The 23,862-nt window shown below is 43.7% G+C and overlaps 1 protein-coding gene across 2 annotated transcripts in view; it reads left to right on the top strand.

Moving 5' to 3' along the window:
* The window catches only part of GEMIN5 (gem nuclear organelle associated protein 5), a 197,877-nt gene that overhangs the window by 11,286 nt on the left and 162,729 nt on the right, over positions 1-23,862 (top strand). For both annotated transcript variants that reach the window (XM_082256099.1, XM_082256098.1), the window contains exons 2-4: positions 2,892-3,047; positions 14,791-14,945; positions 19,696-19,877. In XM_082256099.1, coding sequence (XP_082112225.1) covers positions 2,903-3,047; positions 14,791-14,945; positions 19,696-19,877 — 482 coding nt within the window. In that variant the 5' untranslated portion in view covers positions 2,892-2,902. The remainder of the gene's footprint in view (positions 1-2,891; positions 3,048-14,790; positions 14,946-19,695; positions 19,878-23,862) is intronic.

Genomic DNA, 23,862 nt, shown 5'->3' with positions numbered 1-23,862 from the left:
CAGGGGACTCCTCTTATATCCATTTGATGGTGGACACTGATTGAGTACAGGTGTATGTGGGGGGTGGGGAGGGCTGCTCAACCTCGATAGTCTGGTCAGACCGAATACATAATAAACAGGCAAAAAATTTGGGGGAGCATACCCATGTATTTCCAAAGCTGCTGCAGCTATGAACCAAAAGACATGAATATCGAACCTCTTGCCCTTAAAATTCGAGCAAACCCTGATATTAAAGGCCTAGACCTCGGCGGCTTTCACCATAAACTATGTCTCTTCGCAGACGACATCCTTTTGTTCCTCTCCTCACCTCTCACTTCTGCTCCCAATCTTCTTTCTACACTGACAAAATTTGCCCGCATCTCCGGTCTAGTTATTAATCCCGAGAAATCGAAGGCCCTTAATATCTCCCTGACTTCCTCCCTTCACTCACAGCTCCGATCGGTCCTCCCCTTTTCCTGGGAGTCCCAGTATTTGCCCTATCTAGGGATTAACTTGACAGCTGACCCAACGGAGCTATTTAGGGCTAATTACCCTCCTATGCTGCGACACCTCACATGGTTGATGACGTCTTGGGCTACTCTGCCCCTAGCCTGGATGGGGCGCATTGCAGTAGCTAAGATGGCCATCTTACCCAAAGTACTGTACCTCTTTAGAGTCCTGCCCATCCCTGTTCCCTCTTATTACCTTCGTCAACTTCAGCGACGCACCTTCTCTTACATTTGGGGCACCACCAGACCTAGGGTTGCCCGCACGACCCTCTATCTACACAAACTCCAAGGAGGCCTAGGACTCCCGAACTTCACCAAATACTATCAGGCGGCCCAATTAGCCCAATTACCTAAATGGCACGCTACTAAGGAAGTCTCTTTGTGGGTATCTCTTGAAGCAGTAGAAACAGACCCTCTCTCTGTCGCAAACCTATTATGGCTGACCCCTTCTGACCGTCGGTCGATCACGAATCCTATCGTACGCCACTCCCTGCGGCTTTGGGATGCTCTGAAATTTAAATTTAAGCTCCGGTCACCGCATAATCCCTTACTCTCCTTCTTGCGCAACCCCTCTTTCACTCCAGCCTGGGAATCCCCTACAGCCTTCAACAGTTGGGTAACTGCTGGTCTCCTCCGAGCTCACTCTATAATAGCATCTAACGCCATTAAACCCTTCTCTGACCTTTGTGCGTCCCACCACCTGCGAAGCTCAGAGGTCTTCCATTACCTTCAACTCAAACACTTCTTCACGCAATGCATCCCCACTGACCCCACTCTGCCCCACATGACCTTTTTTGAGCCTATCTGCCACAACGATCCGCACATGCAAGGCCTCATTTCCCAACTCTACTCTAGGCTCACTGCACCCCCTACTAATGATCCTCCGCCTTACGCATCCAAATGGGAACGAGATCTTGAGTCCTCCATTGAAAAAGTGGACTGGACAAGTATATGGCAATCAACTAAATCGGCCTCCCAAAACATTGTAGCCCTAGAAACAAACTACAAAGTGCTGATGCGATGGTATCTAGTACCCGCACGCATTGCGAAATTTCAACCTTCATACCCTGCAACATGTTTCCGTGGATGTTCAGAGGCTGGCACGCATATGCACATCTGGTGGACTTGCTCAATTGTGCAAACTTTCTGGCAGGAAGTCTTTCGGGTCCTTTCCAAATTAATGTCCACACAACTCCTGCCCGACCCTCTCCAGGCCCTCCTCAATGTGAAACCAGATATGGTTTCGAAATTTCGGCACAAGCTGTTTCTGCAGGTGACCACGGCAGCGAAACAGACCATAGAGAAAGCATGGAAGTCTCTGCATTTATCTCTACTTGAAGTTAAACAGCGTGTCACAACTGCCATGATACATGCCAAGATCGAAGCTACACTAATGGACAAAATAGATCGGTTTGACAGACTCTGGCAACCCTGGGTTGACAACTTCCTTCCTTCCAACTTCGATAGCTCCCTGTTGATGCCCTAATCACCCTGAGCTGTGCCCACTCCTTTCCTTCACTCATGGCTCCCCCCGGCGACCCTCCCCCTCTCTTTTTTTGTTCTATTCCCACCCCATGCTCCCTACCCCACCTTCCCCACTCTTCTTTACTAAATACTTCTCCCATGACACTAACAACGTCCTTACCTGAACCTGCCTCTCACAGTATAGCCCACCAGGCAGGCTCGTGAGTAAAGCCAGCTCTCCCAGTTCACTGGACTATACTCCCAGTTCCCCACGTCTGGTCAGTCTTTTCTGCGGTTTCCTCCTCCCCTCTGCTTCTCTCTCCGAGATGTTAAGGTATTGGGCACTAGATAACCCTGGCTCACTAGCTACCTGGCTGCACCTTCCTGTCTAGGCACAGTGTGTTCCCATTACGGGGTGCCTACGGGCTGGTCGCGCCACCTGCCTCCATCTAACTTTGCCCGACTTGTTAGCTCGTTCGCTCTCATGTTTACCATACAGTTATGGCTGATCCTGTTAAATGCCTGTCATGGTTATGACAATCTTCTGCAATGTAACTCACACGTTGTTATTGTTATTTGTTATTCTTCATCAATAAAATACTTGAACAAGAAAATGTATTTATCAGTTTATAGTTACTAAAATAATTGCATTTCCATGTTCGGAGTACTGTGGGAGACCAGATATAGCGAATGCAGGGTCCTGGGTTTAGTACCACTTTAAGAGTGTCCAACAATTCTTAGAATCAGCCATGACACTTTCTCTATAGTAAGATCCAAAATGAAAGAAACCAGGTATACTGTGTGAAGGGGAACACATAACAAACATATAGTGGGACTCTGAAATGTAACTGCAAAAAATGGAAATATATGCTTTAATCCCTCTTTTTAGGTTTAGTCTTGTATTTTATGTGTCATTTTTATTGTGTTCTTACTTTACAGGTAACTCAAAGATGGGCAATTCAGATAGGATGCTTAGTGCATCCCCTAATTGGTACTGCAGTCGCGCCAGTGATGCAGCCGGTGGCCTCTTTGGGTTTACTGCTCGTAATTCGGTGTATTTATTGCGAATAAGTCCTCAGGAGCCTGCGTTCTATGGTAATGTCCTGATTGGTTATAACAACTCACTATATAATAGTCAAATTAAGAGCGTGTGTGGACAGATTTTATTTTTTTACATCTGAACTGCTTCTCTGCTGTTCCAAGTCTATGGTAAGGTTAAAATGACTTGAAGCTTGTCAAATGCACCTGTCAATGAATTTTCGAATGAATAATGTTAAAAGTGCACTGCATTTTAACATTGACATGGGCCCTAACGGCCATTTCTTTAGCATATCGAGAGACAATAAATATTTTATTTTTCACAATCTGCATCTGTTTCAAAGTGATCTGGATTGACAAAGGAGCAACATTAGTACAACCTTAAAGTGGATGTATATACCCAGTGAAGTGACTGGCCTCCAGTGATATACGGAGGTAAAACAAATCCTAGTATGTACCTGTTTTATTTTTTATTTTTTTTTCACAGACTTAAAAACAGGGAGCAGAGAGCTGTCAGGCACAAGCTGTGTGCTGGAAATCCCTTCCTGTCACTTTTATAGTTCTTGGTGTTAGGAAAATTTGTCAAAAGTGACTTCCTCCTGATAACAGGAACTAGACAGTAGAGGGAAATTACACTTAGTGCTTTGGAGAGGATAAAATAAACACTATAGAAATGTGCTTTGTTCAGATTTCATGTCTGAGGTTTACAAACACTTTGAGTCTATCTGTAATCTTTTTCCTATTAAAGTGTATTGAACCATTACCATAAATACCATTGCACTGTACCTTAACCTCTTCCAGCTGGGCATATGCATGTATGCAGCCTATCCGCGGGTGGGCTTTAACCCCAAGAGGCCGCATATATGTGGCCTAAATGTAAACATTACTGTGCTAAAAGCGCGTGCCCTGTGCTCTCCTAGCACAGTTGCTGATGGGGATCGGAAAGCACTCAATGCGTACTTGCAATTGGCAACTTTCCAATCATGTGACTGCTGTGACAGCCAATCACAGCAGTCGCATGACCCGAATGCACGCCTCTGCCTCCTGGCATCTAGAAGCTCCTAATACCCTGGAGGCGGTGGCAGGAAGGGGTTAATTTAAAGAGACTGTCACCTTGCCCATTCATAGCAGAGTTAAACGTTTTCTTTAAACCTTTTCACTGGCAGAGCCTTATTTTTCTTTTAGTTTTTTTCACAAAATGAAATGTTTTTGCAATGAAATGAGCTTAAAGCCCTAAAATATTACCTATAGGATCCACCGACTAAAAGAATGTAGTTGCATTTTTTTGTCCTGCTATATTGGCTCAACTGTTTCTCAAATCAATATTTTCAGTAAAGAATACACTTCAATAAATGTAATGCACACAAACACAATACAATCTTTCAAATGTTCTGTAAAATATAAAAGATAGAACTGAGTTGAGTAACGAGATTCCAAATAAGTCAAGACTCAAAATTGCAGCTGTGAAACTCACACATTAGATATACTCCATTTTCACAGCACTTCCTGGCAGTTCGTTTCTTTGTGACAGAATGCAAGGTCTTTGAGCTTACAGGTAGTAATGATGTCCCCTCCCTTCTTCATGTGACATTGTCTGGGCCTAGTGGCTGACAGGCCAGACAACTGCACAGTGAGAGGTCACATGTTTCCTCCCCCTCATCCCTGGAAGCATCTTAAAGGTAAGGTAGCCAGGGGGTAGACTTTAAAGATACCCTTTCACTTTGCCCTAAATTATCAAGTTGCCTGGGTCTCCTAAAAGAGTAACTCCACTTTTGTTGAGAAAAAAAAAACAATCCCCTCTGGGTGATTTACTGTATGTACATTGCAATGTTTTTTTGTTTTTTTTTTTAATTTTTATTGAATTTTAGTAAAGCATAACCGAACAAATTAGCCCAGTGAGGCAATGACATAGTCTAGCAATCATCTTAATGACAACAGCGAGATACTCGTATGAAATGCACATTAGGGGTGGAGAATAAAAAAATGTTTTCTTCAGGAAGTTGAACCTTATGGTGCCAAATGGTGCTGTTAAAAATTACACAAAAAAGGTCAACAGAAAAAAGAGAGAAACCTCATAAGAAGTAAATAGCTTATGCCCCAATGATTCAAAGGGTGAAAGGAGAATCAGAAAGTGTGTCTACCCAGGACCTCAAGAAGGTAATCTGAAGCTGATTAGAGATAACTGTAGATGGGCCTAATCAGGTAAAAGTGCCATCCTTTATTAGCCATCAATTTTTCATCCCGCAAAGATTATATCTATGTGCTGTGTAACCCTGGGAACGAATGATGATTTCCATTTCTTAAAGAGAAGCTCAAGGCGCCCCTAAAAAAAAATCAAGTCATCAGCTACAAATACTGGAGCAGCTGGCTTTTAATAGAGGGACACTTACCTGTCCAGGGATCCCGCGATGTCCTTACCCAAGCGGATTCTTCAGTCAACTTCGGGTGCAGGCGCCAGCATCATAAGTAAGGGAAACTGGCAATGAAGCCTTGCGGCTTTACAGTCGGTTTCCTACTGAGCATGCGTGAGTCGGGCTGTGATTTGTGAATTATCCCGTAGTCTTTTGGAACCTGTGATGTGTCCTAGAAGGCTGCGGGGGAAGGTAGGGGGCGGTGAACTTCTGGCTCAGATTGCTGCAGTGCATCTGAAAGGAAGTGGGAGAGGGTACCTGTCAAAACAAGGTACCCGCCCCCTACCCCCCCCCCCCCCCCAAAAAAAAGTGCCAAATGTGGCAGTGGAGGGGGTGGGGGAATCTCATCAAAGATGTCACTCTTGATATCAATTTGAAAACTGCATTCCAATAGCTTAGACTATGCAAGCAAGATCAAAGCATATGTTCTAATGTCCATACCTGCCCAGAGCCCCTCCAGTACAAGTGATTGCTTGTTTTGGAAAATTTAGCAATTGAGTACGGAGTCAGGTACAATCAAAGATTGAGTTTCTCAAGTCGTCTTCCAGGACAGCCCATGAGACCTAGGGCTCTTTCTACCTGGACAGGAAAGACGTTAACCCCACCAGATAAAAGGCTTCTAGTCCTCCCGCTTCAGTTTTAGCGTTTCCTCCGGACAGGGGGTAATGTGTTTCCTGGAACCTGGTTATTTGGGTCTCATGGTCTGTCCTTTGGAGACTTGGGAAAGAATCCTACACAGACTTCTTCTGCTCAGTGCGATACCTCATACCTGCAGGTTAGTGTTGGCTGCTTTTTCTCCTGCCCTCAGTGGCTGGGAAGGGCCAAGACCGCTGGTGGCATCCAGAGAAGCAGGAGGGAGCCTCTGTCCAACCCAGTGGTGGCATCCTTGCAGGCAGCGTGGCTGACCGTGCAGGGAAAGGAGAGCACTTGCCAATTCAAAAGGCAGTTAGGGCAGAAGGGGGGGAGCTCCAGCATTCCACCCTGGCCCAAGGAAGTGGCGTAGGTCATTTCCAGTCGAGGGTGATGACATCAGCGGGCGCCAGAGACGCTTGTTTCATTCTCCTTAAAGCGTGGATAGGAGACGACTGGGTGGCTGGTGTTTCTGGCATCCAGCAGAGGCTTGATTCCTATGCAGCAACTGCTCAGACAGTGGACGCAGGCTCTGGCACCAGCACCTCTCAGGTAAGCCTGGGCACTCTTCCTTTTTGCATATCCTGCGAGGCTTTTTCTCCTCCATCATAGCTGTGTGGGGCTTGGTGAAGGAACATCTTTCCTCTCTTCTGCACTGGGGTGTGTTTGGAGACCTGAGTGGTCTGATTCTCAAACTAGGTTTTCCTTTTATGTTATATTTGCAGACCAAGGGTCCAGACAAGGTCCAGGCGCAACCACATGGGGCAAAGCTAAGCTCTTTGTGGATTAAAGTGGTGTGCCGCTCATGCATAGACGGTTTAGTGAAGGATGACCCAACTATATCCTCCCAAAAAATGCTCACTTCAGTTGGAGAGGAGCTTTCCTCTACCCTTTAGTTCCTTTTAGGACCCTTATTGACAAAATGCAGACTCCCACTCTGAGTCAGGCCTCTGATAGGACTTTGGGTGGAACTCTGGTGCGGGTTGTAAGGATCCAAGAGAGGAGTCTGCGTCTCCCCATTCCTCACTGGCGGAATCGGGATCGGGGGACAAACCTAAGGATAGGGAATCCGTCCGGGGCTCTAGGCACAAGTTGTCACTAGAAGATGTTGATGATTTGTTAAAGGTTGTCTGTTACACTTGAAAGTGAAGAGAAGGTTAAATTATCAAAGCATAGTCTTGTATATGAAGGAAGGGTTTTTCCTGTGCACAGCTCCCTTCTAGATTCAATTAGTTTAGAATGGGAGAATCCTGAAAGGAAACCATTTTTTCTAGGACCTGAAAAGGAGCTTTCCTTTCGATGTCGACACAGCGCAGCCGTTGGAAAAAGTATCCTAAGTTGATCGCATCTCTTTCAAAAATTTTCCAAGAATATGGATCTAGTCTTTGATGATATGGGTATGCTTAACCACTTAAGCCCCGGAAGATTTTATCCCCATTCCGACCAGGGGGTTTTTTGCGATTTTTTTTTTTTTTATTTATTTATTTTTTTACTGCGTGACTTTAACGGACAATTGCGCGGTCGTGCGACGTTGTACCTAAAACGAATTTCACGTCCTTTTTTTTCCCCACAAACAGAGCTTTCTTTTGGTGATATTTGATCACCTGTGCGATTTCCCCCCCCCCCCAAAATATTGTAAAAATCAAAATTTTTTTAACATTTTCGGCCAATTTGTTTTATGCTACATATGTTTGGTAAAAAAATCGCAAAAAGCGTATTTTGATTGGTTTGCGCAAAAGTTATCGCGTTTACTAACAAAGGGAAAGATTTTTGTCATTTTTGGTGTTTTTTTTTTTTTTTTTAACGAGTAATGGCGGCGATCTGTGATTTTTTTTTTTTTTTTTTTTTTCGGGACTGCGACATTGCGGCGGACAGATCGGACCCTTGACTGACATTTTTGACACTTTTGGGGTTACCAGTGACATTACTGCAGTAATCAGTGCTAAAAATATGCACTGTTACAGTAAAAATGACACTGGCAGGGAAGGGGTTAACTGTATTGGAGAGGGAAGGGTTAAGTGTGTCCTAGGGGCGTGTTTCTAACTGTAGTGGGACATGTCTCCTATTGTAAAAACAGAGATCAACGGTTCTACATAGTAGAACCGTCTGATCTCCATTTTTACACAGGGGAGAATGACAGGCGGCTTGTTTACATAAGCCGCCCGCCTTTCTCCCGCTCTACCGACGATCGTAGTGTGACCGGCGGACATCGGGTCCGCCGGTCACACGCGCGGACTCCTTCGTGAACGAGCCGCGGCGGGCGCGCGCTTCAGCGGGTGGGCGCTCGCCCGCTATTGGCTCACAAACCGGTCACAGGCTAGTGACATATATACGTCACTTTGCCTGGCCGGGGCTGACCGCCGCAGTATATCTACTTGCGGCGGTCGGCAAGCGGTTAAATACCCCAAGAATAAGAGAGGGGATATCTTGTTGCGCAGGGCCTGGGAGGCATCCATTATTGGTCTAAAACTGGCCTTAGCGTCTACTTATGTAGCCAGAAACCTTGAGTTATGGCTTTCACAGATAGACTCACCTGTCTGCGGGGACACCAAGGGATCAGATCATTAAATCTTTCCCACTTCTTTTCCGAGGCGGTAGGTTTTTTTGGCTGATTTCTCCACTGAATCGGTCAGGATGGCAGCTAGGACCTCTGCTTTGGTTAATTTGCCTTGAAAAAGTCTCTGGCCTTAAAACGTAGTCAGGAGACTTCTTCCAAGTTGCGCTTGTGTACAGTGCATTGCGATATTCGGCCCCCTTGAACTTTGCGACCTTTTGCCACATTTCAGGCTTCAAACATAAAGATATAAAAAAAATTTTTGTGAAGAATCAACAAGTGGGACACAATCATAAAGTGGAACTAAATTTATTGGATATTTCAAACTTTAACAAAAAAACTGAAAAATTGGGCGTGCAAAATTATTCAGCCCCTTTATTTTCAGTGCAGCAAACTCTCTCCAGAAGTTCAGTGAGGATCTCTGAATGATCCAATGTTGACCTAAATGACTAATGATGATAAATAGAACCCACCTGTGTGTAATCAAGTCTCCGTATAAGTGCACCTGCACTGTGATAGTCTCAGAGGTCCGTTTAAAGCGCAGAGAGCATCATGAAAAACAAGGAACACACCAAGCAGGTCCGAGATACTGTTGTGGAGAAGTTTAAAGCCGGATTTGGATACAAAAAGATTTCCCAAGCTTTAAACATCCCAAGGAGCACTGTGCAAGCGATAATATTGAAATGGAAGGAGTATCAGACCACTGCAAATCTACGAAGACCTGGCCGTCCCTCTAAACTTTCAGCTCATACAAGGAGAAGACTGATCAGAGATGCAGCCAAGAGGCCCATGATCCCTCTGGAGGAACTGCAGAGATCTACAGCTGAGGTGGGAGACTCTGTCCATAGGACAACAATCAGTCGTATACTGCACAAATCTGGCCTTTATGGAAGAGTGGCAAGAAGAAAGCCATTTCTTAAAGATATCCATAAAAAGTGTTGTTTAAAGTTTGCCACAAGCTACCTGGGAGACGCACCAAACATGTGTGCTCTGGTCAGATCAAACCAAAATCAAACTTTTTGGCAACAATGCAAAACGTTATGTTTGGCGTAAAAGTGACACAGCTCATCAACCTGAACACACCATCCCCACTGTCAAACATGGTGGTGGCAGAATCATGGTTTGGGCCTGCTTTTCTTCAGCAGGGACAGGGAAGATGGTTAAAATTGATGGGAAGATGGATGGAGCCAAATACAGGACCATTCTGGAAGAAAACCCGATGGAGTCTGCAAAAGACCTGAGACTGGGGCGGAGATTTGTCTTCCAACAAGACAATGATCCAAAACATAAAGCAAAATCTGCAATGGAATGGTTCACAAATAAACATATCCAGGTGTTAGAATGGCCAAGTCAAAGTCCAGACCTGAATCCAATCGAGAATCTGTGGAAAGAACTGAGAACTGAAAACTGCTGTTCACAAACGCTCTCCATCCAACCTCCCTGAGCTCGAGCTGTTTTGCAAGGAGGAATGGGCAAAAATTTCAGTCTCTCGATGTGCAAAACTGATAGAGACCTACACCAAGCGACTTACAGCTGTAATTGCAGCAAAAGGTTGCGCTAGAAAGTATTAACTTAAGGGGGCTGAATAATTTTGCACGCTCAATTTTTCAGTTTTTTTATTTGTTAAAGTTTGAAATATCCAATAAATTTCGTTCCACTTCATGATTGTGTCCCACTTGTTGATTCTTCACAAAAAATTTGTTTTTTATATCTTTATGTTTGAAGCCTGAAATGTTGCAAAAGGTCAAAGTTCAAGGGGGTCGAATACTTTCGCAAGGCACTGTAGTCTTCTCCTTACAGGTGACCATCTCTTTGGCCCCGGGTTCCAAGAAACTCTAGAACATACGGTTGACAAAGAATTTGTTCCCAGAAAAGAAAAAGAACCCGACTCCCCTGAAGTTTTTTCAAGGGGAGACCGCAGGATCTACGTGAGGAGGCCAGACCCAAGAAACATTGGACTGGCCACAAAGGCAGAAGTGGGGGTGTTGGGGGGTTGTTTTTTAACCCTCCTAAACAACTCGCCAAACTACAATTCCTACTGCAGAGCGGGAGGAAGATTAAGGGCCTTCCTCCCACGGTGGAAGGGGATCACTTTGAGCCCTTTTATTTTGGATCTGGTGACCAGCGGGCACAGAATGGAATTTGATTCCCAGCCGCCAAAGAGATTGTTAGTCACCAGCCTGCCCAGAGATCGAGTAAAGGCTACTGCCTTAAGTCTCCAGATAGGAGACTTAGTAGATCAGAACGTTTTGGTCATGGTTCCAAGGGCAGGGCAGGGGTTTTTACTCCCACATCTTTATGACAAAGAAGCCCTCGGGGAATTACCGCCTGATATTGAACCTTCATTGTCTCAATCACTCTATTAGAATCAAGCACTTTCGCATTGAATCAATATTTTCCATAAGGAATCTGCTTTACCCGGGGTGCTTTATGACAAAGCTGGGCTTAAAGGATGCCTACTTGCACATTCTTATTCATACAGCATACCAACAGTTTCTACGACTAGCAGTACAATTTACGATTGGAGATCTGACATTTTCAGTTCCAAGCGCTGCTCTTTGGGTTGTCATCAGCTCCACGCATCTTTACAAAGGTCCTGGGGGAAGCGTTGGCCCCGTTAAGACGAAAATTAATTCTGATCATCCCCTACCTGGACGACCTCTTAGTAGTGGCAGATTCAGGTCAGAAACTAGAGCGAGATCTCCAGACGGTTCAGGAGTTCCGCCAGCCCCTAGGCTGGATAGTCAACAGAGAAGTTTTCTCTGAAGCCTTCCCAAAGAGTAATATATCTGGTACGAGATTTTTTTCACAAAATCAAAAGATTTTACTTCCGGGGGGGAAAGGTTTAAAAAAACAACTCACATTATGGCATCCTTGCAAACTAACCAGTGGGTCTCACTCAGAGATGTCCCAAAAGTCGTAGGGCATATGACCTCTTGCTTTCCGGCTGTGCCTTGGGTGCGGTTCCGTCAACGTCCTCTTCAGTTATTCCTTCTAAGGAACTGGGACAGGTCTCCAAGTTCTTTAGACTTGAAGGTGCGAATTCCCTCCAAATTAAACCTGTGGTGGTGGAGGTCGCCACTTAACCTCACCAGAAGGCTGGAATGGGTCATTCCAATATCCCAGAGAAGAACGACAGATGCAACCTCTTTTGGTTGGGGAGCCCATCTTCAAAACGAGAGAGCGCAGGGAGAATGGTCACCGGTGCAAGCAAGAGCATCATCAAATCAAAGAGAGCTTCTGACAGTGCAGAGAGCCTTAGAGATTTTTTTCAGGCAGAGGTCAGAGGACGCCATCTGAAGATTCGATCTGACATTTCAACAGTAGTGTACCTCAACAAATGGGGATACACGAAGTCGGACCTCTCAATTCACAGCCAAAAAGATTCCATCTTGGGCCGAGGCAAATCTAGCCTCCATTTCAGCACTTCATCTGAAGAGGACTAAGAATTGTTTGGCAGATTACCTCAGCTGCTACCAGGTGTGTCGGGGTCATTTGGTCCCTCAATCTGAAAATTGTTTCAGAAATTACCAGCAGGTGGGGTCTCCCAGAGGTGGACCTTTTTGCAGCCCAAACAAACAGCAAAACGGAGAGATACTTTTCCCTGAACCCAAAAGGCCAGTCTCGGGAGATTAACGCTTTTGCGAATCCCTGGTCATTCAGCCTCTGCTATGCTTTCCCTCCTATCAGACTAATCCTGGAAGTCCTCTGGAAGTTTCTTCTGGAAGACACCAATTTGATCCTGATAGCCCCCTCTTGGCCCAAAAGGCCATGGTTTTCACGCCTGCAGGCACTAGCCTCAAAACCTCTAGTGACTCTCCCTATTACACAAGTACTGTTGACTCAAGGTCCGGTATCTCATCTTTAGGTGGCATCCTTAAACTTTGACAGCTCGGTATCTGAAGAGCAGATACTAAGCTCCCAGAGGTTCTCAGACAAGGTTGTGAAGACCCTAGTTAGTTCCCGGAAGCCTGTCACAAGAGCTATATACTACAAGATTTGGAAGAAATTAAACTCTTGGTTGTCTGAAAAATCAGAGATTTTCTCCCGATGTCCCATCTCTACTCTGGAATTTTCTTAAGAGGGTGCCGACAATGATCTATCCCTTAGTACTTTAAAGGTGCAGGTTGTGGCCATTAGTGTTTTTCTCCAGTACTCTCTTTTGGAAAAGCCTTTTATAACAAGATTTTTCAAGGCTACCACCAGGTCATTACCAATGGTTGTCAGATCTTGTCCTATTTGGGACCCATCTCTAGTTTATCAGGCCATAGTGACTGTTCCCTTCAAGCCCCTAAGGCAGGGGTCCTCAAACTTTTTAAACAGGGGGCCAGTTCACGATCCCTCAGACACTGTTGGGGGCTGGACTATAGTTTGAAAAAAAAAATATGAACGAATTCCAATGCGCATATTTTATTTGTAGTGCACAAAAAAACAGGAAAAACAATACAATATTTTATTGTGTTTAAATATATATATATACCACAGCGTGCCCCCATTCAATGCAGAGAGACCAGCGTGACCCCTTTTTAATGCAGAGAGACCAGCGCGCCGTGCCCTCTTCAATGCAGAGAGACTTATCTGCATCGGCGGCTTCTCCTCAGTCCCCCAGCATCTCCTCGAGTCCTCCCGCCTCCTCCTCGGCCAATGGCCTGGGTTCGCCTTTTGGCCAATCAGGAAGCGGGTCTCGGCCCGCTTCCTGATTGGCCAGGAGGAGGATCCGTGTCACAATAGCGAATTTTTATTCGCTATTGTCACACAAATGGGTGGGCTATGGCGTAGTGCTCTGCGCCCCGGGTCCACCCTTTCCTGAAGCTTATTAGAGCCTCTGTCTCTAATTAGGTGGTTCAGAAAAAAAAAACATGGATACATCCCGGCCGGCGGGCCGCATGCGTAGTTTAAGGACCCTTGCCCTAAAGGATTTGCCAGTAAAATTGCTCACACTGAAAACTGTGTTCCTGATTGCAGTTACATCAGCTCGCAGGGTCAGCAAATTGTAGGCTCTCTCATCTAGGGAGCCTTTCCTTACAATTTTGTGTGGTGTTAAAAACTGATCTGGGGTTTTTGCCAAAGGTAGCCACTTCCTTTCATAGATCACAGGATAATGTGCTACCAACCTTTTGTAATTTTTCAAAAAATGAGAAGGAAAGGGATTTTAATTTTTTGGAAGTCAGAAGGGTTCTTCTCACATACCTAGAGGTTGTCAAGACCTTTAGGAAATCTGAGGCCTTATTTGTTCTTTTTCTGGGGCACACAAGGGTACTGGAGCCTCTAAGGCCACCATAGCCAGGCAAATTGCTGAAGCCTATAGAGTTAGAAATGTTTCTCTGCCATGTGTCAACGTGCATTCTACAAGAGCCTTGTCCGCGTCCTGGGCTGAAAGGGCTGGCTCCTCACCGGAAAAAATATGTAGGGCAGCCACCTGGTCTAATTTTTCGACCTTTGTTAGACATTATCCCCTGGACCCCCTCTCTTCCCAGGAGCAGGCAGTGGTCCCTCCTTAGACTGGCAAGTTGTGGCTCATCGTCTCATGGGTTGTCCTGGAAGATGACTTGATAAAAGCTGCGTTAGACTTACCGATAACTCCTTTTCTGTGAGTCTTCCAGGACAGCCAGGTTCCCACCTGGTGATGTCTTGTATATTCTGGATTATGCACATGTTTTACAGGAACCTCTTACAGTTCTCGAGAAATACAGAAGGGGGGAGGACTAGAGGACCGCCTTTTATCTGGTGGGGTTAATGTGTTTCCTGTCTTGGTAGGAGGAGCCCTAGGTCTCATGGGCTGCCCTGGAAGACTCTAAAAAGGAGTTACCGGTAAGTCTAACTGAGCTTTTTTTTTTTTTTTTGTGCTGTCTTCCAGTGGTTTATACATTTAGAAAAAAAGGAATTGCTCTTTTCTATAACCTTTTACAATCAAAATCAACATTTACCAAAACCTCTTCTCTGGCTAAGTGGGAAAAGGATCCCAATAAAAAGAAATATTTCTCTTACAGACGAAAGGAAGGCTATTGCATTTAACCTCTCTTTTTGTTGGTGGACTGGCTACATTGCAAAGATTTTAACAAACATTGTTGCATAGTTGTACATATTTCTTTAGTGTAGAAAAAGGTGTTTATTTTCCTTATTTTTTTTTTTCCTATTTTACACACGTGGTTATTGTAGTTGTGTTCCTCTTGATAAGGAATCTGTTTCTTTCTTTTTGTCTCAGGGGAGCTGGTTGGACATACGGAGAGGGTTTCTGGATTTGCCTTCTCCCACTTCTCTGGTCAGGTCCATATCTGTGCCAGCAGCTCTGATGATGGGACTGTGAAGGTGTGGGACACTCACACAAAGAGCATTGTGACCGAGCACAAGCTCCACCGGGTAGGTTCTCCATGAATGCATTTCTATGACTGCATGATATTGAAGGAGAATTTCAGTCAGTATAATAATTGTCAGGTTATGTTTATATACAGTATCTCACAAAAGTGAGTACACCCCTCACATTTTTGTAAATATTTTATTATATCTTTTCATGTGACAACGCTGAAAAAATTACACTTTGCTACAATGTAAAGTAGTGAGTGTACAGCTTGTATAACAGTGTAAATTTGCTGTCCCCTCAAAATAACTCAACACACAGCCATTAATGTCTAAACCGCTGGCAACAAAAGTGAGTACACCCCTAAGTGAAAATGTCCAAATTGGGCCCAATTAGCTTTTTTTCCCTTCCCAGTGTCATGTGACTCATTAGTGTTAGGAGGTTTTAGGTGTGAATGGGGAGCAGTTGTGTTAAATTTTGTGTTATTGCTCTCACTCTCTCTCATACTGGTCACTGAAAGTTCAACATGGCACCTCATAGCAAAGAATTCTCTGAGGATCTAAAAAAAAAAGAGTTGTTGCTCTACATAAAGATAGCCCAGGCTATAAAAAGATTGCCAAGGCCCTAAAACTGAGCTGCAGCACAGTGGCCAGAACCAAACAGCGACTTAACAGGACAGGTTCCACTCAGAACGAGCCTCGCCATGGTCGACCAAAGAAGTTGAGTGCACGTGCTCTGCGTCATATCCAGGGTTTGTCTTTGGGAAATAGACATTTGAGTGCTACCAGCATTGCTGCAGAGTTTGAAGTGGGGGGGGGGGGGGGGTCAGTGCTCAGACCATAAACTGCATCAAATTGGCCTGCCCGGCTGTCGTCCCAGAAGGAAGCCTCTTCTAAAGATGATGCACAAGAAAGCCCGCAAACAGTTTGCTGAAGACAAGCAGACTAAGCACATGGATTACTGGAACCATGTCCTGTGGTCTGATGAGACCAAGATAAACTTATTTGGTGCAGATGGTGTCAAGCGTGTGTGGCGGCAACCAGGTAAGTAGTATAAAGACAAGTGCGTCTTGCCTACAGTCAAGCATTGTGGTGGGAGTGTCATGGTCTGCCTGCAATGGGGAGCTACAGTTCATCGAGGGAACCATGAATGCCAACATGTACTGTGACATACTGAAGCAGAGAATTATTGCCCCCCCCTTCACAGACTGGGCCACAGGGCAGTATTCCAACATGACGACCACTGCCTTGTCAAAGAAGCTTAGGGTAAAGGTGATGGGACTGGCCGAGCATGTCTGCAAACCTAAACCCTATTGAGCAGCATCTGTGGGGCATCCTCAAACGGAAGGGAGCACAAGGTCTCTAACATCCACCATCTCCATGATGTCTTCATGGAGGAGTGGAAGAGGACTCCAGTGGCAACCTGTGAAGCTCTGGTGAACTCTATGCCCAAAAGGGTTAAGGCAGTGCTGGAAAAAATTGGTGGCCACACAAAATATTGACACTTTAGACATTTTCACTTAAGCCTCGTACACACGCAACTAATTTCCGCCAACCGGTCGTCCGTTTTTTGTCCAGAGTGGTGTCTGTTGGTTGGAATGTGCTTGGAATTAGACTGCACACGAATTTTCCCGCACGACAGAATTCTACTTCAGAAGTGATGTCATGTGTTGAATTGCTTTCTTTGTGTTTTTTCATCTCTGAGCATGCCTAGTCTTGCTCATAAGATTTTTCCCCATCAAAATCTGTACTAATGAGACGAAAATTGGATGTGTTTTGACGGTCGCCAAAAATTATATAGCCTGCACACCAGGATTTTTTTCGGCCAAAAAGTCGGAGTCGGTTGTCGGAAGCACCATACTAACAAACCGAAAATCGGCAGATCGGTCGTCGGATGAAATTTCCCGGCCGAATTTCTACTAGTGTGTACGGGGCTTTATGAGTGTGCTCACTTTTGTTGCCAGCGGTATAGACAGTAATGGCTGTGTGTTGTTATTTTGAGACACTGTTATACAAGCTGTACACTCCTTACTTTACATTGTAGCAAAGTGTCATTTCTTCAGTGTTGTCACATGAAAAGATATAATAAAATATTTACAAAAATGTGAGGGGTGTACTCACTTTTGTGGGATACTGTAATTATCATATATAATTAAGTTTATATGCTGTTTGAAATTCTTGTTTTGTTAATTGTGGGTAGAAGCATTGTCTCATCTATAAAGATTACTTCAGAGCTTTTTTGTGAAGAAAAAAAAAATTTTTGATTTTTTTTTTTTTTTTTGCAACCTCTAACAAATAGTTGTTTTTATTGTGAATTATTACTGAACCGTGTGTTTTTGATTGGCACTTTTTTCCGCTCTGCAAAAATACACTTCTATAAGTGTTTACATGGTCAAAAATAAGAATTGATCCTTATCATACATCACAGTACATAGAGGAGTTCATATTCATGACTACTTGGGTTATGCTGTGAATGGACACTGGTCAAATAAAGGCAGGAATCCTGGCCCAGACCCCTTCCAGCTCAGCTAAGCCTCAGTTTTTTGCTACTATCCTTATACAATGGATGTGTCTCCCTGAAGATATTTTTGTGGGCTTTAATTCCATAAATCCTGGCCTATACCGAACACCCCTGAAGGGGGGCAGTGGTGGTCTTTATCTGTATTGGTCATTACGGCCAGCAGGCCAAGAAGGATTGTTCCAAGACCCTGCATACAAGAGCATGTATGGCCTGTAACCCTACTGCTCATCACTGGATCATCTGGGTAGTGATCTCCATGGTACTGCAGGGCACTCCCAATGTTTTGGTAAATATTGTGGCAGTTGGACCTGCCACATGGATTGTTGAGTGTCCAATGGATTGTGGATTGTTCAGTGTTCGGCTTGTGCCTACACTCCTCTCTGGTTGCCCTCTCCTGATAGAATTGACTGTCCTACATACCTGCAGCATGTGATATCCTCATGCAAGGAGAAGTAGAGGGGTTGGGAGGAGAATGATGGGGTGGGCTCTCAAATCGAAAGGACCCGCCTGCATAGTATATCCTGCAATGGCTTCCATAATGGTCATATTAGCTGCGAACCCCTGCTCTTATCTAGTATTTCCACTGTCTCATGGGCACAATCCTCCTCTTTCTTTGTTTCAAGGGAGGAATTTTCTGCAGCCATATCTGGGCTGTGTGATCAGGTCTCGGATTCTCGCTGCCTTGGAATGGCACTCTCTTCCCCTCCTCCCCTTTTGAGGGAGAATGAAGCACAAGAAGAAAATGCGATGAGAAAGAGGAGTAATTTACTGAAAATCAGGAATCTTCTGCAGAGTCCTCTCGGGAGGAATCTCAGGGCCCAGTGCTGTCTCAGAAACAGAAGACCATAATAGGCTTCTGGGCGAATGTTGTGTGCACTTACCTGAAGTTACCGCTGCCAGAACCCTTATTTATTGGATTTGTATGTTGGCAGCAGCCAAAAAAATTCCCAATTTATTCCAATTCGGCTCATACAGAGCAGATGATTTCACCACTGAAGAATTATGCTTACCATTACCCCATGGAGAAGGAATTCTACAACAAATTGAGTTCTCTGACTGTTGCCATTTTCCTATTTGAATAAGACTCTGGCAGTTCCGCTGAATGAGGTTCCAGTGTTTAAAGAGACCACAGATAAGAGGTTGGAGGTCCTCTTTAATGTGTCTTCCTCTCTGGCACAAGCAGCTTTGCAGCCTGCGGTGGCTGTGGTGGGAGTTTGCCAACCCCTAAATTATTACTAAACCCGGGACCCACTATATCTGGTTTCCAACAGTACACAGAACATGCAAATGTAATTATTTTTATATAAATTGCTAAATACCTTTTCTCATCAGCAGTATATAGCAGTCTTGTGACTTCAGTGTCTGGTCAAGCACTGGCTAAAGCTTGTAGGAATTTTCAGTCTCCTCTGACTGTCCTATGAGGCTGCATGACCCCTAACTTTGTCTGGACAGTGCTGATTGGCCCTGTACTGATAACCTGCACCCTCCCAAAAAAAAAAACTCACTATCAATACACTGAGCATGTGCAGAGTGCCTCCTAGGGCTCTGTGCTATCTGCAGATGGATTGGGGACTGTGGAAGAAAGGAAGGATCAGAGAAGACAGGATTAAACAGCCTTTTTTACACAATGTGGAGAATTACCCCTTCGGTTCCACAGTGAGTATAACAAGCATGCTTTACTGCATATACAAACTGATTTTATGGTTGTGGGTTTAGTAACGCTTTAAGCCAGTTCCCATTCCAGAGAATCAGACTCTTGTTTTATCCCACTGCTCTGAGATAATTGGAAAATCAAGCTGTGACCGCCTTATAATGCAGAAGGTGGGCACTGCTGGGAACTTGGATTTAGAGATCTTCCTATCAATCGGAGTGCAATGTTTCAAAAATCCAATGGGTAATTCAGCATTATTCTGAACTTCAGGGCTGCCTTTAATCTTGTGAATGAAAGCTTTCCGCATCTACAAGGAATATTGTCACATTAACTGAAACACATTGCTTGTCATGTGGTTCATTATTATTGTTTGAGCCTCTTCATGAAATTTTAGTTCTGTCTGGGGAGGCACCTTTGCTTTCTACATGTAATCTGAATTTATAGAGAATTATCTGATGGAAATCAGTTAAAGAATACCAAATGATGAAATAAACAAGCTATTCCTTTTGGAAAGTACAGCCCTCATTCACAGAGATTCAGCATTTTCTGGAAGCGTCACGATTTTTGCTGGTTAGAATTAAGCGGACAATGTGACGTGTATTTTGTGATGGTGTTTTTTGTTTTTTTTTCTTTTCTTCTAGAGTACAATCTCTGCCGTGCACTGGTCTCCTCTGGTCAAGGACTTGTTGGTGACTGGGGATGAGAAGGGAATAGTGGTTTGTTTTTGGAGTAATCGCAATGACGGGCAGCAGTTCTTTCCTGAACCGAGGACCATTTTCTGCCTCTCCTGCTCTCCGCACCAGGAGGATCTGGTGGCTGTGGGGTATGTTGTTTGCTAATTGCAATACTCCATTTTATAGTGAAAATACCTTTTTTTTTTTTTTTTTTTCTTTCTTTTTAAAATTTTTTAAATTCACTTTTTGACCATATCCGAAAATGTAATTTTCATTCTTTAACTACTTGCTGTTCAGGACAATTTTTCCAAACACAGATTAGAATCCATATTTTTGCTGGAAATTACATTTTATTTTTTAAAAAGCCGTGGCCCTGGAGAATACAGTGGTGGGTATTGGAATTTATGTCACACAATACTTAAGCGATTTTATCAAGCACAGATTTTCAGGAACAAATCCACTAAAATGAATTCTAGTGCAAAACACAGTATAATACCAAATTTCTTGATAAAATATGTTCTGTAGAGTAAAGTTACCAAGCATGTCAGAACTGTGCGTATGTAAAATGGTGACAAACCGCAGTACCTAAAATGTGTCATAGGTCTTGCTTTAACACTTTGTTTTACTGGCACAGCCATATCGCTTATGGCAGTGGCAGCAGCAGCTGCCAGGAGTGTGTATGTACACTCCACATACCAACTGTTGACTTTCTAATGAAAGTGACCAACAACTTTAAGCCATCAGATTGTTCTCAATGCCTCCAAACCAGCCAGCCATGCTTCCTGGCCTCCGCTGTCCCTGGACCCATATGGTGGGCGTCGTTGGTTGGAGGGGAGGGAGACCAGGGAACATCTGTTTGCTGAGCTCCCCTAGCTTATGTGCACCCCCAAAAAATGTTAAAATTCTGTTACAAGGTGTCACTTTCCCTGGCCCTTTTTGGCACGTGCACATGAACATAAACGCACCCTTTGGAGTAGTCTACGTATGAAAATGTTGCATGTGATACACGTTGCATATCCTTGTGCATGCTAAAGTGACCGCAATAATTCTAGAGCCATTATTTAGAGTTAATTCTAAACTGTTGACCTGTAGTTGCTTTTAAAGCAGTAGAAAAGTCTGCTTTTTTTAGTTCTACCCACAGCTAAAGGTAAAGGTACAATAATTATCTCCTAAACATGCACAGTTTAGAAGATATTCACATTTGTAGCGTCTGGTGACGTCACTGGTGCATGCACACTATGCACCCAATGGGCGGCACACTGGAGTGTGCCGTCTACTCACAGCGCTGTGCCATGATTGTGACTCCTATGCGCATGCACTAGAGTAGCGCCATCACGCCCCACCCATTCAAATGGTCAAAGCGTGCAAACCTGGAAGGAAGACTGGATGAGGATGAATGCTGTGACAGCCAGCCGCTGAAGGGATCTGCTTTACATGTTAATGAATGAAAGTCGGCAACTCGATCTTCTGCAATGAATACATTTCTTAATCCAGGTGTGGTAAAAAATACAGGGCTTATGCATTTCAGGGTGAAGCCTTAATCACAGCCAATGTATTCATTGCAGAAGATCAAGCTGCCAACTTTCTTTCATCCACATGTTTGCTCGAGTGTTAGAAGCACACTACAAGCCAGTGCACCGATTGCTCACCACTTCCGGAATTACTTACAGGTGTTTTCTACTATATTTAAGCAGGGTTTCACTTTATACGCAAGTCATAATGTGCAATGACAAACTACAGGGGGACCAGTTTAAAAAAAAAAAAAGAGACTTTACTCACACTTTAAAGCATGGCCTATGAAAATCTAGGGTGTTGAAGTTTGTCGTTGCGCAAATTTAAAACTCAACATACTGGATATCTGTTTACTTGAAGCAACCTCATTTTGTTGCTCCTGATAAACTGTTTCCCAATATCATGTGACATAAAAATTGGAACTACCACTATTTTATTCATCAGGGCCTCTGCTTTTTATAAAAATATATAATGTTGGGGGAGGGGTGTTTAACAAATCCTAAGACCTAAAATTTTTTTTTTTTTTTAATCAAGTGCAAAAAAACTGTTCAAATGGTGAAAGGTTTGAAATGGTTTGTGCATGATTAGCTGCTTCCTTGGCTGTAACAGCCAAGAAATGACACTGGAAGTGATGAAATCATGAGCCTGTTATAACCACTTGCTGACATTTTTCTACATTCAGTGCTCAATGTGTGGCAAAAGTAAACTTGGTAGCAGTCTGGGCAATTCCAACTAAAGTTATCTGCAAACCTCAACGTTTTGGCAATAAATGCAAGCTTCACCCCTTACTCCATGTTAATATAGAGTTCAAAAGGTGACAAGCCAAACTTTACCAGTTTTGCCAGTGTAACTGATATGTGTGGTGGCAAAAAGGTGAGCTTTAATGCTCTCATGCTGCACATATGCAGCACTGAAAATACACTGTGTCAGAGTGCTCTCTCTGAACCCCCACCCATAGCTGGCTGGGAAGGGGGTTAACAAGAAAAGTCAAGGTTTGTATGTAGTTTCACCAGCTAATATCTTTGGATCATTTGAAAGCCCAACTCCAGCTAAAACTATCTTATTACATTTTGGATTGAGCAGGGAAAGGTTAGATCCTTTATCTAGTTTTTATTGCTGGCTGTGTCCCTATTGGGAAGATTTCCCCTAATTTTTCTCATAGCAAGAAATGAAGGGAAATCTCTCAGATGAAGACACAAACCTAAACATATTTTCATTGAGTGGAGAAGGGTTAGTACTTCTGACAATGTATTTGTTTTTCATGCCCTCCTTTGTATGCCTCTTTTTGTGTATCTTCCAGATCAATTTAGCATGCGCATGAAACAACTCGTACACTTGACCTCTGTGCTGAGGTTTCCTTGAATACAGAATGGTTGCTTCTGCTCTCTCCTTCCTTGTTTGTATAGGGTGGCTGGTCTTTTATCTGCCTCCCCCTGTAGATTTCTGCAGGCAGTCTATAATGGGAGATCTTGCTGGGTTCCTGCAAAGGCCATTATCGCTACTTGTTTAAGGAAATATCTGGGGGGTTTAAAGGCATTTAGTGCATGCAACATTGACAGTATATGATTGAGGAGTATATTTACATTAAAGTTTTTTTACTTTTTTTTTGCCCAAGAGTGGTTTATTTATTACTGGTCCTCCCCTTAAGGAGCTTACAATCTAAAGTTTCTAACTCCCTTTCATACATACCCATACTAGAGCCAATTAAGCTACCAGCATGTCTTTGAAGTGTGGGAGGAAACCAGAATACCACGTGGGTACATGTAGGCGAAACCTTGGGATCCAGTGATCACCAGTCAGTGTGGTTTAATATAAGAACTGTGAAAGAGTCACACCACACAAAAACAAAAGTTTTAGATTTTAGAAAAACAGACTTTTCAAAAATGAAATTAGTCATAAATGAGTCCTTATCAGACTGGAACGGATTACATGGAGTCCAGGAGAAATGGGACTACTTAAAAGGTGCATTATTGAAGGCAACAGAAAATTGCATTAGACTTGTCAGTAAAAGCAAAAAAAGGAAGAGACCACTGTGGTACTCAGCAGAAGTGGCCCAAATCATTAAAAATAAAAAGCTAGCATTTTGTAATTATAAAAAAACCCAGAGCAATGAAGATAAGGAAATCTACAAGATTAGGCAGAAAGAGGCCAAGCAAGTTATAAGAACTTCTAAAGCGCAGGCAGAAGAAAAACTAGCTCAGTCTATGAAAAAGGGGGATAAGACATTCTTCAGATATATAAATGAAAAAAGGAAATTAAAACAAGGAATAACTAAATTAAAAACAAAGGACGGAAGGTATGTAGAAGAGAATAAAGGGCTAGCCGACTGCCTTAATGAATACTTCTGTTCAGTTTTTACAGAAGAAAAAGAAGGACCTCCACTTCAAAGGATGACTAATGAATCATTTGATGCATGTGTCTTTACAGAGGAAGACGTTCTAAGATTGCTGTCTAAAGTGAAGACAAATAAGTCACAGGGTCCTGATGAGATACACCCAAAATTATTAAAAGAGCTTAGTGGTGAGCTGGCAAAACCATTAACAGATTTATTTAACCAATCATTAGTAACAGGAGTCGTCCCGGAAGATTGGAAATTGGCAAATGTCGTGCCCATTCACAAGA

The sequence above is a fragment of the Pelophylax lessonae genome, assembly GCF_965119305.1.
Source record: "Pelophylax lessonae genome assembly, chromosome: 4".
Taxonomy (NCBI): domain Eukaryota; kingdom Metazoa; phylum Chordata; class Amphibia; order Anura; family Ranidae; genus Pelophylax; species Pelophylax lessonae.
Note: the sequence above shows the minus strand (reverse complement) of the source record. Positions and strands in the feature narration are given on the sequence as shown.